Raw genomic sequence first — 19,194 nt, 5'->3', positions numbered from 1 at the left:
ATCATAAAAACAGTTATTGTGAAGAACAGTAATATGAAAAAATAAAAACCAAGGTTTCAGACATTTTGGTTAAGGAGTAAAGAAGAAAAATGTTTGCTTTCTCTAGGAAGAAACATTTCTCTCCAGTCACTCTGGTGCATTTTGTTAATAAAAATAACTCAAAGAATATTGAACAGAGTATTGTCATAGGAAAAACAGAAGGAAATAAGAATGTCAAATAAAAGAATATTGTGCTAAGCCTTCAAGTAATATGATAGTTTTCTGTTTTTAAATCAAAACAGCACAATTGCAATTCAACTTCCTAATTATATCAAGAACTCATCCAGCAATCTAATGATAGCTTAAAGTTGTGGGTTATGCAGTGAATGTTGTTTTTTTTTTTTTCACTCATAATACTTGTGAAAATGCTTGACATATGAAAGGAAGGTAGCTAAGAGACGGGGCAGTGTATTAGAGACAATATCTAAAAGGTAAAACTTACTAATAAGCATTCTAAATGTAGCTAGAAACCTTTAAATGATGCATGTGTTATTTTTAAGTCACAGATGAAAAGCTCAAAGCATTATGTTTACCTCTTACTATACAAGGGATTCCACATTTTCTAGAAACTCAATGAAAATTTATAAGACAAAACCACATAGCAAGCCTAATACAGTGTCATCACAGGACAACGAGTGGACATAAGTACATGCAGTTCACATTTGTCAAGAGGAAGGACATTCTGGTTTCCCAATGATTATCTGGGGAACTTATTAATAAATATGTTTGGAGATTATTATATAAACAGGATTTATCTTTATATACGATTCCTGTCAAGCCTGAATGGGTCAAACAGAGACAGATTGAAAGGTAGATGGATAGATAGATAGTCTGTCTCATGGGCATATAAGTATTTTAATAGTAGAAACCAAAATGTATGTATTAATTTATTTAACCACTTTAATTAACTAGTCAATGCAAGAAGTGCAGCCTTGACAAAGTTTTAAGATTAGCTTGAGGAAAATTAGCACACCAGGGTAAACATTTATTTTTAAAACCATCTATTTTTATGCTTAAAATATGTATATTTCAAATAGTTAAAAATAAAATTTTAGTTCTGTAGTGGATTAGATGGTGGCCCCAAATCCATATATGTGATATTCAAATCTCTGGAACATGTGAATGTTGCCTTATTTGGAAAAAGAGGTCTTTGTAAGTGTAGGTTAAGTTAAGGATCTTGAAATGAAATCATGTGGTCCCTAAATGCAAAGACAAGTGTCTTTATAAGAGACGGAAGAGAAGACAGAGAGAAAAAAAAGGCCATGTGGAGATGGCAGAGCTATGCAGAGACAAACCCCGGACTGCCCTGGTTTACTAGAAGCTGGAAGAGACAAGGAGAGACTCTCGCCTAGAGCTTTTGGAGGGACTGGGGCCCTGCTGACACCTTGATTTTATTAGGCTTCTGGTCTCCAGAACCATAAGAGAGTAAATCTTTGTTGTTTTAAGTCACCAAGTTTGTAGAAATTTGTTACAGTAGCCCTAGGAAACAAATACTGGGGAAAGGAGGGAAGAGAAAGATGATGAAAGATGTATTGTAATTTTTTTTTAAAGGCAGCAAGTGGAAATTCAAACCCTTAGGGTACTAGAAATGAAATCAAAAACTGTTATCCATCATTTATCATCCCCTTTATAACTTCTAGATATAGTAGTATGTCACTCTGGAATAGTCCTGATTCCAATTACAAGGAAGTAGCTGACAATGTCTTCCTTTTATGACACTGTCTGCTAAAATACTCCAGTCCATAATCACCTAGGCTCCCGGAGCTCCTTGTGTACCAGGCACTCACAAACCTGATGTCTTTCCCTTGTGAAATTATATTTTAAGGATTTATCATCTCTGTGTTACAAACCATTATGTATGATTAATTTCTACAAAACGTTGATAAACTATAAACATCAAGCTAATTGTTTTACCTTTGGACCTTGTCTTCCTGGATATCCTGGTAATCCTGGAACACCAAGTTTCCCCTAAAGTTAAAAAAAATAATAATAAAGATTCTAAGTTGAATTAAGTTTAAATGATGATTTTAGCCATTTTTCTAGAAGTTAGGACCACATATTTGTACAGTCAAAGGGAAGATTTACAAGTTTTCACCATACTTTACTTACATTACATTTCTTCACTTGCATAGGGAAAAATTGTTTTGGACATATTTCTAATGCTATAACGTTCTCTAACTTAACACCTGTCTAAGTGACAGTGCCTTCTTTGGGGGCAGGACCCTGAGCTAAAAAGAATTCTAGGACTCTCTCTGAACTCTTAAGCATGACTAAAGAAAATGCCTAAGCTTTTCAACATTAAAATTATTTAAAGTTAGTTGATGTAGTTAGAACTGCATTTAAATTTTATCATTTCAGCTGGAGTTAATCCTTTTTATAAAATGATTTCATTTCTCATGTAAATACAAAGTAAGCAATCCTGAGTTATTTAAGTATTTCTCACTGAGCAGTTTAAAGAACTATACAAGAAATTCTGACCTAATTTTGTGGCCAAGCTGCTTCTTCTTTTCAAACATCTGGAAAATCTGGGTTAATCGACACATCAAATGTTGAGAACTATAGCTAAGTAATGATGATTTTTGTGCAGTGTTAATTCCTGCAGGTGGGACCTTAAATGTGCAACAATTTTGTTCCAGTGCAATGAGATTACTTCTCAAAAAGTGCTAAAACAGTAAATTGAAGCAAAGTCCAAAGATGTGTAACAAATACCAAGAGGTTTAAAGTGCTACACTAGCAAAATTTCACCCTGAACAAAGCATTAACTTAAAAATACAGGTAATGAGAAAATTAAACTAAATTTCTGAATAAAATGTTTGTGGAATTTTACTGTGACTATTTTCCTTAAGATTTTATAAAAGCACACTCCATATATATATAATATTATTTATCGAAGTCTTAAAACATTGGGAAGCACATAGCATCATTGTTTCCCATGTACATTTAAACAAAATAAGAATAGAAACAAAAACAAATCCAAATTACTACATGTAACAGTAAGAGAGGAACAGCAACTTTATGAGCCACAATAAATATTTTACTGGATGAATCAAGGTAAGAAAATACGAATATAGTTTATGACCTTGTTATTATAGATTGAACTAAAGAGTTGTCTGATTCAAGATCAACACTGCATAGGTAAGCAGTCTTCAGATGGAAAATATGCAAACAAGCCCTAAGAAGTATGCTTATAATTATGTCCCTTTGGATGCATTAAGTTATCATGTCTGTTTTATGCCACTGATTTCAAGGTTAATGAAATTCTCTAATTATGATCATGAAGTCTTTGTGTTCCATGTTAATTACTGTATTAGAATATAGACTCTTACTCACTTTAGAGTCATTTCAAAATAAATACAGGCAGAAGTTTTGTTTGCCTTTTCAATATGGTGATGGGCAACTTCCATAAAGGGGAAATGCTAATGAAATGTTAAAGAAGAATTGTGGGGTAAAGTCCTGATGCCTCTGAAGAGACTCTGGTGTCATTTACAAGAATAAAGTGGAGGAAGGATGGGAGGAAGTTCCCATAATAGTCTGAAACTATTGGCTAGTGAGTACTCTAAGTGGAAGGGTGATAGGGCCTTGGAAGTCTTTGTTTCCTCTCATCCTTTCCTTCCCTGCCTAAACATGATGACATTATTCATCAGTTCACAAATGGCAACTGGGAGGGTGAAACTTTAGAAGAACTACTACATCAGATGATTCATAATGACATGAGGAAACATCTTCTTACCTATGCAGTCACAGTGCCTGTGTAATCCTTATATATTGTTCTTCTGAGCCAGGATGGCAAGGAGGGAAATTAAGAGTTTTCTTAAACAGCATGGAATTCTCATATTTTATAGAATAGTGGCATGCTCAATATAGAAAATTTGGAAAGCAGGTATACATATTAAAAGGAAGGAAATCATCTGAGTTATACCACCAAGAAATAATTCGTATTTATATTTTTCTTTAGTGTACAAATAGGATAACACTTGTCATGGGAATTTCTAGTTCTTTCTTAATTTAACTTCATAGTTACATTATGAGGTGTTCACCATATCACTAAATACTCTATGATGCCATAGTTTTAATGTTGTCTAATATTACATGAAAATGTAAATGTAATGGTTGAAAATATTTTCTGACATAGTATATATAGCACAGTGGCTCTTAAATCAATGAATATTACAATTATGGGGACGTTTTAAAACATAGTGATGCCTGGGTTAACACTAGACTAAAATTAATCTCTTCAAGTTGGGTTTTGACATCATCATTTTGTAAAACACTTGCCTGTGAAAATGCATGTTCATGTGAAAAAATATAAAGTGTACATTTTGGCATGAGGAGCAAAGATAATTCTACCTCTTCCAAAACAATAAGTATACCATCTTTCATTGATTCTTTGATCCATTGTTAATCACATGCACATTCTTTTTTAAACTTTTTTTAAGTTTTTTTTATTTGAGAGAGAGAACGATAGCAACAGAGAGAGAGAGAGAGAGAGCATAAGTGGGGGAAGGGGGGAAAGAGACAGAGAGAGAGAGAGAGAGAGAGGCAGAGAGAGGGAGAGAGAGAGAGAGAGAGAGAGACAGAGAGAGAGAATCCCAAGCAATGTGGGGCTCAGACTCAGAAACTGCAAGATTATGACCTGAGCCGAAATCAAGAGTCAGACGCTTACCCAACTGAGCCACCCAGGCGCCCCAATCACACTCAAATTCTTAATCTCTAATGAACGTGCAAGAGCTTGAAGAACTGCTAATTCTGCAAGGCCAAGGAGAGCAGAGGGGATAGGTGACAAGGGAGAGTGAAAAAGGATCAATGTAGCCCTCTCATGGTTGTACTCCTAATAGTATACGGATATGCTTGAAACGCAATAGAATCCTCTAGTTTTCTGACATAGATGATTAAAAATATTTTTAAATGACAATGAAACATCATCTGTGAATTTAAAGTTGTTCACTGACCTTCTCTCCTGCTTGCCCAGAAGGACCGGGGTCTCCAGTTGGACCTGCTCGACCCTTGGGTCCTTCAGGGCCATCTTCTCCTCTTGGACCTACTTGACCAACTTCTCCCTGAAACACAGAGTAGCAAAATTCTTATAATTTAAAATACATTAGAGATTGAATAACAGACATTATAGTCTATCAGAAAGTCATATTCTTCAACTCTTCATTTATTTCCTTATGTTTTATTTATGACAAAGAGGCCTGAAAACGTTTGACTTCATCAACCTTTCCATTGGTAAATAGACAACTGAATATAGTCTGACATTTGAGAGCTTGTTTGGAGGTTCTAGCAGGGGAGCGCAGCTACTCGTATACCCTTGATCGAAGAAGGGTCCTCCTGTATTGGGGAAAGTCATCCTCTTCGACTGAGCGTGCTTCCGGAGGGACACACGTGGAGTGGTGAGGAAGGAAGGGGACCCCCGCCTAGCCAGCCAGATCAGCTGAATCAACCCTGGCAATCAATGGGGTGACAGATGTCGCAGCCAGATCACCCTCCCATCCTAGTCTGGCATTTGAAAACCTACAACAGCCTGATGCTACCATGTTTAATATTAAAGTAATTTTAACACATCTGTGTTGCACAGAGGAAGAAAAAAAAATAAGATACAAAGTTAGATGGTATAGGGTGGCAGAATAATCAACCCCAAAATATGCCACTCTGGTGTGAAGATTATTTTGAACTGAAAGCAACTGAGAAGAAGCAGATGTAAGAGAAGCTGCTAACAGCAGGATATAAATTTTCAAAAGTGACCTCCCTCCCCTTTCTACAAGAAAAGACAAATGTTAATCACTGGAGACAACTAGACCCTTATCAGTCTGGAGCCAAAAGCAGACACCAGAGGAATCTATTCAACAAACTTCATTAACTAGCCTTTGTCTACCTTTAGTTTCCAATATATCTACCTTCCCACAATTTGCAGCCCTAGAAACTGAAAGTCCTTTTCCTTGTCATCTCTCTAAAAATTTATTCTTCCTTTGCTGAAATGCCATATAAGCCCAAATTCTAACCACCCCTTTGAGTTAATTACTATGGAGTGCTCCCATGTGTAAACTTGAGGCACAGGCTAGAAAACTTCTGTTTGTTTTTCTTTTGTTAATTTGTCTTTTGTCAATCTAATTTTACAGGGCCCCAGCCTGAGAACCTAGCAGGTTAGCAGGAAAAAGTAATTTTCCTCTCTGACAATAACAATTTTGGAAAACACTTTTGGAACACAAGAAAAATGCCTCCATTTTAGACTTGTTTTTCACATTTATAGTTTTAGGGACTGAAATGTGTAAATCATTGCCCCCATTCTGGAAACAAGCATTACATACATTTTAGGGAAACAAAAAAATTCTGCAGTATGCTTCTTTGCTTAGATATATTAGGTATTATGGTGTTAGATACAATAAATCTTCCCAATAAAGCATGTAGTTTAATTTACTTTGGGAAACTCGTATTTTTGTTTGTTTTCTAGACATTCATTACCAGAAAAAAGTGTACTACTTTTATGCTCAAAAATTCAAGATCACTAATAATGAAAGTTCAAGAAAGTTGCAAATACATGGTTTCCAAGCAATAGCTCACCACAAAATTTAGAAGAAACCTATAAAACCTCTTATTTTTTTACTACGTATTTATTTATTTTAAGACAGAGAGGCAGAGAGAAGCCCAAGCAGGCCCTGCACTGTCAACACAGACCCCAATTCAGGGCTCAAACCCACAAAATGAGAGATCGTGGCCTGAGCCAAAATCAAGAGTCAGACAATTTAAACTGCTGAGCCACCCAGACGCCCTTCAAACCACTTCTTTTAAACAATTTGATCATCAACTTAGAAAATACCTATAAATAATACTACTCAACTTTATGCATACACACACACACACACACACACACACACACACACACACATGCACACACACAGGATGTAGAACATGGGAATTTAGTATAATATCTGAAAGACTATATTGTCTCCACAAAAATTAACATGTCTAATCTTCATATAAAAATCAAAGTGAGCAAAGTCTCAGTACGAACATTTTTATTTATTCTGTGCTTTATATATTTAAATATAAGGATATACACACACATGCCTACATATACACACACATGTAAGTGTTTATTTTAGTACGAATTTTCCTCTTACTTACTCTGTCACCTTTAAGACCCATGTCACCTTTGAATCCTGGAAAACCATCTTCACCCTAAAAAATAAAAGTAATAAAACTGGTGTTTAATGATTTGCTTGAATGAATCTAAAACATGGTTATATAAAATATGAACACTGATAATTTAGGGAAAATTGTTCTGGGAAATGTGAATCCTAGCTGTGAAATCTCCTTCTCCCTATTCTAATCTTTATTGCCTGTATCCTGTCGTCTTTTTATTATTATTGGCTCCAAGTTACTCCAGGAAATTTTCCTCCAATATGTCAATTAGATCTCTGTCTTATGGGGGATATAACCATTCCCTTATAGTAACATATATCTTATGCCATCTGAACACATAAAAAGTAAATATTTAAATAATTATCATTTTAACTTTGGAGTACAAGGACTTTTGATTACCAATTAAAATGTTTTTACCCTTAATTTTATACTAATTCACACCAAAGAATATTATAGTATGCATTTTGTATCATGTGCTTTAGATAAATGCCTTGTAGCTCAACTTGTATTCTATATTACAATCTCTTTTCAGATGCAAAATAAGCAAGCCAACATTATTCTTTACATGTCAATAGAGAATGTTCATTATTACATCAGTTCAGTAATACTGAAAACTGGGCTTCCTTTAGTAAAGAAAGCAGAAATATTTCATACTATTCTGAGTGAAATTTAGATTTTTAACAGTCAGCTTCATAGGGCTGCCTGGGTGGCTCAGTCAGTTAAGCATCCCACTCTTGTTTTTGGCTCAGGTCTTGATCTCATGGTGAGATCGAGCCCCACATCAGGCTCTACACTGGGTGTGGAGCCTGCTTAAGATTTTCTCTCTCTCTTTCTGCCCATCCCTCCCTCAAAAAATAAAAATAAAAATAAAGAATAAATAAAAGTAAGCTTCATGAAAAAACTTAATGTCTCTTAATTTCAAGAAAAAAATTAAATTCCTAAAGAATAACCATTCAATTTTCAATAGCATTAATTGAGCATTACTCTGTTCTGAGTCCATGTATGGAGTATTTTGAGATTTTTAACAATAAAAACTAAGATAGAACATTTGCATTTACTTTGATACACATGGAGATGGATGTTCAGATGATAAAAGCATGAAGATGATGATGGTTCTGGTGTTGGTGGTAGTGAGGCAAGAAGCTATTTGATGAAGGTTTGACAGGGCAGTTGGTATCTTAATTAGGAGTTAGAGAATGGATATTACTTAAAAAGTTTGAGGAAAGGATATTTCAGGCCAAGTATGAGAACAGAGCTAGGAAGATTGGCACATATATGTCCACATTCTGCTGCCAAGTGACCTCTATAAAAAACAAAACTGATCACACAATTTTTTACTTTAAAACAACTCAATGGTTCCAAATTGTTAATAATGAATATAAGCTGCCATCTCTCCCCTCCCCTTCTGACAAGCATGATCTAGCCCTTGCTTGTTCATTTTGGCAGTCATATCTTTGATCTTGAATCTCCCTTCTACCCCCTACCCAAATGCACTGAGATTGAGTTCTAGAAAAAATTAATTACCTATATTTCCATTTGTAATTTTTGCATTGGTTGACATTGTCATACACACACCTGCAAACCCTTTATCTTCTCTGTCTACCTCTGTCTACCTTTACTCTTCTTCCAAGACTCAGTTCATAATTCTGCTATGAAGTTTCCTATGACCTCAGTCTTTCTCCCACCTTGAAATTAACCTCTCTGTCTTGTGTGCTCCCACTAAACATTTATTATTATCAGAACATGCCACCCTGCACTTAGTAAATCATAGTTTTTTTCTTTTATTAATTGGTAGAAAATAAGACTTATGCCTAATTAGCCTCTGTGCTTCCAGTGCCTCATACATTTTTGGTCCTCAATAACCATGCCATTTAATAAACATTTACTAAATGGACCCTTACTAAGTGAACATGCCTCAGTGTGTGTTTAGCAAGGTATGTTAAGATCCAGAACATATTAGGTAATTATGGATATGAGACCTAAACCTGGAAACGGGGTCCAATCTGGTATCTTGCTTAAACCTAAAAATTATGACAGGTCTAGAAGTTACCTTTAAGACAAAAGCATGATGTTTTCAGTATTCTGGCTATAAAGTAGCCGTGTAAGTAGGATTTTTTCTGTACTGAATGCAACCGGGCAATAATAGAGGCTTAAAAGCTGAAAATGACCATTTAACTTCCTATTGACTATTGTCTTCATTACCTTCTCTCTAGAGAGAAAGGTAATTACACAGTTGCCAAATTTAGTTTAAAGAACACTGAAATCTAAGTCAAAAAATCAATAACAGATTTTACAATTTTTCCAGGCAGATATTTTTGTTTTAGGAGAGAACATCGTTGACTATAAGCTATATCTGGCACATCTTTGTTTTCAATATGTTCACAATTAGAAAATAAATTAGAAAAGCAAATAAGAAATAAATTAGAAGACTTAAATTATTAGGTGTATCCTTACAATAAGTGGCATTTTTTAAAACAAGTGACTCTATCAAGTTACTAAGCTTTTCAGTCCTAAAACTATCAGGTCTGAATTAATCTTCAGAAAGAAAAAAGGAGAGGGGTAAACAAGGAATTCACCTATGCCATTTGTCATTGGGTTATGTTGCGTAAGGTCTAAGGAACACATCTGTCTGTACAATGAAGAATTCTAATCCTAGTTAGGGTACTAATTGCTTTTTCACCTTTAGTTAACAATTAACACCATGGAATACTACGTGGCAATGAGAAAAAATGAAATATGGCCTTTTGTAGCAACGTGGATGGAACTGGAGAGTGTGATGCTAAGTGAAATAAGCCATACAGAGAAAGACAGATACCATATGGTTTCACTCTTATGTGGATCCTGAGAAACTTAACAGGAACCCATGGGGGAGGGGAAGGAAAAAAAAAAAAAAAAAAAAAAAGGACGTTAGAGTGGGAGAGAGCCAAAGCATAAGAGACTGTTAAAAACTGAGAACAAACTGAGGGTTGATGGGGGGTGGGAGGGAGGGGCGGGTGGGTGATGGGTATTGAGGAGGGCACCTTTTGGGATGAGCACTGGGTGTTGTATGGAAACCAATTTGTCAATAAACTTCATATAAAAAAAAAAAAGAAAAAAAAACAATTAACATTGTTATGTGTAAAAAGAAACAAAGTTTCAACATCCTTCTTATCTCTTTCAAGAAAAATGGCCAATTATAAACATTCTCAGAAAAACAAAATAAATAATAGATATTAAAATTCACTAATATTTAATGACTCTTCACAGTTTGAAAATAGGGAGAATTTGTATTAGAACAAAGTTTCCATTAACTTTTATATGAATTTCTCCAATCTAGATATCTAGATATCTAGATAATACGTTATTAGATTTGATAAAATAACAGGTAAAAATATAATAAAAGATACAAAAAAAAGTATTGCTGAAAATTACCTTAGCAATTTTTTAGGACAATGTTTTTATTTTACACACTTAAAATAAGACTCAGTAAATTAAACAAGCTGCCTCAGTTTACCAGTCTACTTAGTATGAGAACTAGAATTGGAACTCAAAATTTTTATAGCCTGTGGCGGGCTCTGTGCTGACAGCTCAGAGCCTGGAGCCTGCTTCAGATTCTGCGTCTCCCCCTCTCTCTGCCTCTCCCCAACTGGCTCTCTTTCTCTCAAAAATAAACATTAAAAAACATTAAACAACAAACATTTAAATTTTTTTTAATTCTTTTTCTCTACATCTACTTGTTGCTTCTGAGATCACACACCATTCAAAACAACCAATAATCTCCAATTGTTTTTCTACATATAAGCAGTATACATTATTTTCCTGTGTGAGTTTCTCTTCACAGGTATCTCATCATCTATATTCTTACTTACTTCTGTCATTTTGCCACTATCTCTTTTCCAGCAAGTTTACAACTTTCCCACCCCAATTAACCTTTCCTTTAAACACTGTCTTTCCTAAACTCTTTGGAAGGCACTTATTGCAGACAAAATTTTGAATTAACTCTTAAATGTCTTAAGAAATATTGCAAACAGAGAAAATGTTTATATGTGTGTATATATGTATTTTCTTTTGCATAGGCATCTGCAAATAATTACAAGTTCAACCCTATCTGACCAATCATTGGGCTCAGCTACCAACTCAATAGGACATTATCCCTGAAGTTCATCTGTGATGATCAGAATGAATTGGGATTCTTATCAAAGTAACTGAGTTCATTTCAAATTCATAATAATTTTTATACAGTAGAACTGAATATAGTTGCATTACTTAACAATGCCTCAGTATGTTACTTTTTATTTTTTAGAAAAAATTATAATGGATATAGTAGTCCCATCCCTTTAGTCCTTGTTTTCCATTCCTCATTGGTATCAAATCCACACAAGGTGCATTTGTTTTTTTTTGGTGCTTTTAATATTATGACTATGGAAATTAAATTATCATTAAAATCAAAATTTATATTCCATAGTTTCTCAACAAAGCTATAAACATTTTATTCTAAACACTATTTTTTAAATATAATATTGTATTAAGAATTAATAATACTGCCTGTGAGTAATGCCACTTTACTTTTTTTTTAATGTTTGTTTATTTTGAGAGAGAGAGAGAGAGACAGGGGGAGAGAGTAGGGGAGGAGCAGAGAGAGAGGGAGACACAGAATCCATCCAAAGCAGGCGCCAGGCTCCGGAGCTATCAGCACAGAGCCTGTTATGGGGCTCGAACCCACAAACCGCAGATCATGACCTGAGCTGAAATCAAGAGTTGGGCACCTGAGCCACCAAGGTGCCCCTGCCATTTTATTTTAACATAATCAGTGAAGGATCTGGGGGTTCTACACTTACATTAAACATTTATGTAAACAAACAAACAAAAAAAACACCTCACTTTCAGTTTCTTTTCCCAAGGACAATTAAACTACAAATGCTCTATGAAAGATTCCACATTCTTTCATTCACCTCTGCCTAGTTTTAATCTTTATTTCTTCTCATTAATACTTTTGTTTTGCATACAGTATAATATCTAAGATTTCTTCTTCCCCCAATTGATTTAGAGTACTTCTAACTTTCATAATTTCCAATGCATTTCAGCTTAACTTTGGGGATTTCAGTAAAGAAAGAAGGGAATAAACATTCCTCTGTTAGGCATATAACTGGATATGTACAAGCCCTGTAGCTAATTTATTCATAGGCATCTCTATGGTTTATAAAAGGTAAACACATGTAAGAAAAAAAGGGATACAGGATTAATTCTGTTTATGACATATCTTTGCTTCTGTTCTATAATATAGTCCTCACCCCAGGGTATAATCTTTTTTCAAAAAAGTTTCCATGATACACAGTACAAATGTCTGCTATCAAGTAATCACTTAATATATGGGGAAATGAAATAGCTGTTGAATGAATTTAAATTTTTGATCTAATATATATGTAGTAATTAAAATCACCTAAATAAATTATGTCTTACCTTTTCACCTTTAGAGCCCTTGAGGCCTCTGACACCATCTGCTCCCTATAGAATAAATTAGAAGGATTAAGTGATTGTAATATTTTTCACTGAAAATAAATGGTGTGAAAAAAAATAACGTTTACCTTTACTCCTCGGGGACCAGGGTAACCAATAGGACCCTGTGGACCAGGAGGACCCTGAAAAAGACCCATTGCTATTTAAACATGCATTATGTTGAAAGTGCTACTCATCCACACAGTAATTTTACCAAATAATCTACAAGAATATGATATTTTTCTACTACTGGTAAAGATTATTTGAGGTTTATCATTTGTTTCTGAAGTCAGATAGGATGAACAAACCATGTGATTAGCCCTACCTACTCCAAATTTATTGTATTATATGTTTATGAAAAAGTAAGATAAACATTATCAAGAAGATGATCAAAATTTATATATTTTCCACAGCTGGCTTCATTTAATTAGTTTACCTAAAGGAAACAATTTTTTAAATAGAATATATAATTTCTATAGTAATGCTGTGTTTTAATGCTATTTTAATAAAAATCTAAAACTACCAACTCTAAACACACTGATCCTACCCCCTTCTCTTGTAATCCAAAGTAGTACTAACAATAAATAAGCTCTTATTTTAATATTTTATTTAGATATTTTGATAATTATTGCTCTTACAATTAAATATTCTCTTGTTTAAAAGTTACCAGAGAGTAATAAAGTAAAATTGGAGTGACATAAATAGTTTAATGATATTTAGTAATTCTTACCCAGTTTCATTATTATCATTTATGGCCATTCATTCCACATATACTACCTTTGCAAAATCTAGATTTATCTCTGATCATGAGAATATTTATTTAAAAGAGAATATACTCTAATTTATAAAATTACTAATACAAAATTAAAAGTTATCTAAGGCACATCTGTTTTTTTATTTTTTTTTTTTTTTTTTTAACGTTTATTTATTTTTGGGACAGAGAGAGACAGAGCATGAACACGGGAGGCGCAGAGAGAGAGGGAGACACAGAATCGGAAGCAGGCTCCAGGCTCTGAGCCATCAGCCCAGAGCCCGACGCGGGGCTCGAACTCACGGACCGCGAGATCGTGACCTGGCTGAAGTCGGACGCTTAACCGACTGCGCCACCCAGGCGCCCCCACATCTGTTTTTTTAAACCTTGAATAAAAATAACTACCAGAACATTACTGTATTTAAATGATAGCAAAAGAAATCTTTAGAGAGTAAAGACATATTTAAAGGTAGAAACAAACTATTTTCATGTACTTACTTTCTAATATTCCTATCCCTAAATGATAAGAATATATATATGTAATGTTTACATATATATTATATGTTTATATATTTATACATATATACATATATATATCATAAAGATGACTGAAGTAAAGCATTTTCTCTTAGACATAAGGTGACAAGACATCTACATAGATACTCTGTAACATACCAGAGCACCTTTTTCTCCAGACTGGCCTTCTTTTCCAGGATGACCCTATATTTAGCAAAAACATATACTGGTAAGATGCAATTTTAATGGTAGTTTATACTACTATGAAATTGTTCCTTTTTTTTTCAAACCTATGGTTTCAAAAGATATTAAACATTTTGCATCTGTGCATATGGCCCTAAACAACATTATAAACTGTAGCATTTGGAAGGAAACATAAGCTTAAATTTTATGGATGTAAGTTTCACCAACTACATAATGTATTTGAGAGTTTGGAAAAAGTACATAAAACAAAACAGATCATCATTAACAATTCAACTCTGGTATCAACAGTTCTTATATAGAGGCATTTTAATCTGACTTCTATTTCTCAGATTGATCAAATAATGAAATACGCACCTTCAAAAGGCAGCTAAGGCATATGAACGGGACATTTGATAATATAGCAAGATCATAAATACTAATAGTGTTAATAATAAAATTCTCGAGATTCAATAAGCAAAAATGTATTACTCCATCACAATTATACCCAATAAAAATTTCGCATCTTAGCTCAAAAATCTAAGTAGTTTGAAGAGAAAAAAAAAAAGCATAAATAACCAATTTTTATATATAACAACTGTAGAGATAATATATTTACATTATTTATTATTACATTTGGGGTACAATAAACACTGCTATATTTCTAGAAGGAAGGAATCCCTGGAAGCTGAGGATTTTCATGGAAAGTGTTTGAGGAAATTTACAAATGGTGAGAAATTACCCCTTGGACCCTCAAGAAAGAGGTACTTTGAAAAAGAAGAGAGAATGGAAAAGTGCAATGAAAAAAAAAGTGCTACGAAAGGTATAGAAATGAAGATGATTTGAGAAACGCTGAGAGAATAGTGAGTGGATCTGTTTGCCTGGAACTAATGGCTCATGAGGAAGTAGGAAAATCTGAGCATCTGAGATTCTGGCACCAGAGCACCAGAATGAGTTTATCCAAGAATCACTGCATGATCATTAAAGATTTTGCAATATGGAAGTAACATGATGTAATGGTATTTGAGAGGGATCAATGTTTAACTACTGGCTCAATTTGTTTTTATTACTAACTTCAGAAAAAAAAAATCACTTCTAAAACACATGTGAAACCTATTTTTGAAGATAAATATGTAGAAATTTTAATAACAAGTTAACTATTACTTACAGGAGGCCCATCAGCACCAGGAAGTCCTGCAAGTCCTGGTTTTCCTTGTGGTCCCTAATTAAACAGAGAAAAAGCATATCTCATTTCTCTTTTAAATGAGAATAATGAAAAATATAACTTTTATGCAGGAATATACTATTAATAAAATTCTTAACTCAAGTCATTGGTTTTTATCTATAAGCAACAAACATTTAAATAACTGTTAAACATATGTGGAAAATGATATATAGAGATAAATGAAAACCAAATTTGACATACATCAAAAACATGCTAGTTTTGGCCTGCTTAGTAGTCCCAAATGTATCTTTTTTTATTAACAAATTAGGTTTTGCATACCACAATAAACTAGAGCTTAGAGAATAAAAAGAAAAGCAATATAGATCAGAAATATATTGATTTATATCATTGAAAAATAAACAATGCACATGTCTATCAAAGATACTGATATGTATTGATTCAAATAATTACATACTAATACTTATAAAATATAACTAATTATTCAAATATGTTAGAAATATATTATATTGCGACAGTTATTCATAGGACATAAAAACAAATCTAATATTTTGATGTCAAAATTCATAAGCTAATATGCAACTAACAAATGACAACAAAGTAACTATCTACTCAACACATCATTCTTAATTTCCATTTGACCACAGAGGGTTTCAAATCTCTTTTAACATGCCACTACTACAGTTGGAACATAGTAAGAATCACTATTGCAAAAAGTAAACTCTTTCTTGATAGGAACATGGGCATTCTGCTGAGAATAATTAACATATCAAGTCTCCAGAATTCAAACAAGTATTGCTTACTGGTCAAGTTATTAGCCAGAATTTAGAAACAATTGAAAGGGAAAACATATATAAGCAAGCCTAGATAGTGGACACAATTTAGCATTTTTTTCATTCTCAAAGGGTATTTAGGAAAAGCATTACATTTATGTAGATTTACAGTATAATGTTATGAGATATAACTTAAATCACAATAGAATAACAAAAAAATGAAGATATCCTTTAAATTGAACAATTTTTATTTTATAACTGAGGTTAACTGCCTCTCATTTAAAAGATTTAAATGTTTCAATCCCGTTTACCACTCTGAAAAGTCATTTTAAGTCAAGTAATCTAACATTATGTAATAATCATTGTAAAACACCGTATTTTGAATGGCAGTATTTTGTCTGTGACATACATTATCTTTTTGTCTCAAGACAATTGTCTTATTTCTTGAAAACAAGATGTAGACTACAAATGCAGAACTATTCCATTAGTTATTCTTATCAACAGACACGATATTTCCACAACCATCACCTACACACAAGACTACATGGAATTTTTGTTGCTGCTATATTTAATGGACTAGAAATATTAAAACTCTTGAGCTATAAAATGATTTTTTAAACTGAGTTAACCATTCTGACTGATGTGAGGTCATATCTTATTGTAGTTTTAACTTGTATTCCCCTGACAATGAGTGATGTTGAGCATATTTTCATGTGTCTGTCAGCCATCTGGAAATCTGAAAAATGTCTATTCATGTCTTCTGCCCATTTCTTAACTAGATTACTTGTTTTTTAGGTGTTGAGTTTGATAAGTTATTTATATATTTTGGACACTAACCCTTCAGAAGATATATCATTTGCAAATATCTTCTCTCATTCCATAGGCTGCCTTTTAGTTTTGTTGATTGTTTCCTTCATTGTGCAGAAGCTTTACATTTTGATGAAGTCCCAATAGTTTATTTTTGTTTTTGCTTTCCTTGACTCAGGAAACATATCTAGTAAGAACCTAATGTTTATAGCAGCATTATCAAGAACAGCCAAGTTAGGAAACAGCCAAAGTGTCTATCAACTGATGAATGGATAAAGAAGATGCAACACACACACACACACACACACACACACACACACTGGAATGGTACACAGACATAAAAAAGAATGAAATCATGCCATTTGCAACAATGTGGATGGAACCAGATAGTATTATGCTAAGTGAAATAAGTCAGTCAGAAAAAGACAAATACTATATGATTTCACTCACACATGGAATTTAAAAAACAAAACAGATGAACATAGGGGAGAGAAAGAGAAGCAAACCAATAAACAGACTCTTAACTATAGAGAAAAAACTGATCATTATTGGAGGGGAGGTGGGCAGGGGGATGGGTTAAACAGGTGATGGGTATTAAGGAGGACACTTGCTATGATGAGCACCGGATGTTGTATGTAAGTGATGAATCACTAAAGTCTACACCTGAGACTAATATTGTACTATATGTTAACTAGCTGGAATTTAAATAAAAACTTAGATAAAAATATTTTTTAATTTTGTTATTAGTTTTCTTTATTTTTGAGAGGTAGAGACAGAACATGTGTTGGGGAGGAGCAGAGAGAGAGGGAGACACAGAATCCGAAGCAGGCTCCAGGCTCTGAGCTGTCAGCACAGAGCCTGACTCGGGGCTCAAACCCACAAACTGTGAGATCATGACCTAAGCTGAAGTCAGATGCTTAATCGACTGAGCCACCCAGGTGCCCCAACTTGGAGAAAAATATTAAGTTAAAATAAATCCATCTCTTTTATTTATTTTTATTTGCTTTTTAAATGTTTATTTATTTTGAGAGAGAGAGAGAGAGAGAGAGAGAGAGAGAGAGATGGAATGAGGAGTTATGTTAAGCGAAGATTAGATAGTCTTTTTTTAATATACCGTCCATTTTAAGTCTCAATTCCATGAAATATCATCATGGGTATGGGTAAATTAACTAATGTTAATATATGAGAGAGTTTCAATATAAATGAACCCAGATCCATATCCATGTCTTCAAAGTCCTTGACTTTAATCTTTATTTTGTGTCTTGTTATTTCATTCTTAACTCATAACATTATATAATACTATTAGTTTTCTGTAAAGAAATTAACATGTGAGTGATGTAAATTCTGATGTCATAAATTAAATCACAGGAAATATTCAGCATATATAAGTTATCAAAATGTCAGGATAAAGGATACTGTTGTTTTATCCAATTTAGTTAACTAAAAAAGTTTATCAAATATTTTATCACAAATATAATAAAAGTACAGGCTATAATAACTTAGGGAAAAATATAAAAGTTACTGGGAATTTAAAATATATGACAATAGTTAAGTTATATCTGTTAGATTATACCATGATCCAACTGAAAATATTATTCACCAAGTTTTGGGAGAAAGGGCTCTTGAGCCAGAATGAACACAATACAGTGTATCATAAAAAAAAAATAAAAGTAATATAGATGCAAAATAAAATGTAACACAGATGCAATATAAACAGAACATGCTTCTCTTGTGTTCTTGAGTTCCTTTCTTGTTTTGATAAAAAGAGACTATCTTTGAACCCTCAAATTAGATATGTTCAGACCACAGAAGGAAGCAGCTAATGCTTAAGACAGCTTTCTTCTTACCACAAGTACAATGAACCAAATCTTGTATTTTCCCTTTGGCTTGACAAAGGGAATTCAGATATTCTAGTTTACCTTAACAGCAAATTCCTCTTAGTAATCCAATGCATGGTAGAAAACTTAATAGGCATATGCCTCAAGTACAATTTATTATGAATATATTCTGGTCATGATGAGCTAATCTAAAGTATGGTAAAATAGGCCCAAATTAAAATTTCTGATCTAAAGTAAAGATTTGAGCACACCTGGGAGGCTCAGTCGGTTAGGCATCTGACTCAATTTCAACTCAGGTCATGATCTCACAGTTTGTGGGATCAAGCTCCATGTAGGGCTCTGAGCTAACAGCATGGAGCCTGCTTGGGATTATCACTCTCCCTCTCTCTCTCTGCTCCACCCCCACTTGCATGCACACACACTCTCTCTCTCTGTCTCAGAAAAACAAAAACAAAAACAAAATACAAGACAAAACAAAAAAAAACTTTAAAA

General features: G+C 33.6%; 1 protein-coding gene across 3 annotated transcripts in view; it reads right to left on the bottom strand.

The window, feature by feature from the left end:
* COL11A1 (collagen type XI alpha 1 chain) overlaps nt 1–19,194 on the bottom strand; it is a 222,906-nt gene that overhangs the window by 94,665 nt on the left and 109,047 nt on the right. For all 3 annotated transcript variants that reach the window (XM_047084158.1, XM_047084157.1, XM_047084159.1), the window contains 7 exons: nt 15,270–15,323; nt 14,081–14,125; nt 12,744–12,797; nt 12,619–12,663; nt 7,162–7,215; nt 4,989–5,096; nt 1,954–2,007 (listed from right to left, as the gene is read on the bottom strand). In XM_047084158.1, the coding sequence (XP_046940114.1) occupies nt 1,954–2,007; nt 4,989–5,096; nt 7,162–7,215; nt 12,619–12,663; nt 12,744–12,797; nt 14,081–14,125; nt 15,270–15,323 (414 nt within the window). The remainder of the gene's footprint in view (nt 1–1,953; nt 2,008–4,988; nt 5,097–7,161; nt 7,216–12,618; nt 12,664–12,743; nt 12,798–14,080; nt 14,126–15,269; nt 15,324–19,194) is intronic.

The sequence above is a fragment of the Lynx rufus genome, unplaced genomic scaffold (assembly GCF_022079265.1).
Source record: "Lynx rufus isolate CCGP_SWC_20201006 ecotype Redwood Valley unplaced genomic scaffold, mLynRuf1.p SCAF_2, whole genome shotgun sequence".
NCBI lineage: Eukaryota > Metazoa > Chordata > Mammalia > Carnivora > Felidae > Lynx > Lynx rufus.
The sequence above is the reverse complement of the archived record's forward strand: the minus strand, read 5'-3'. Positions and strand labels throughout refer to the sequence as shown.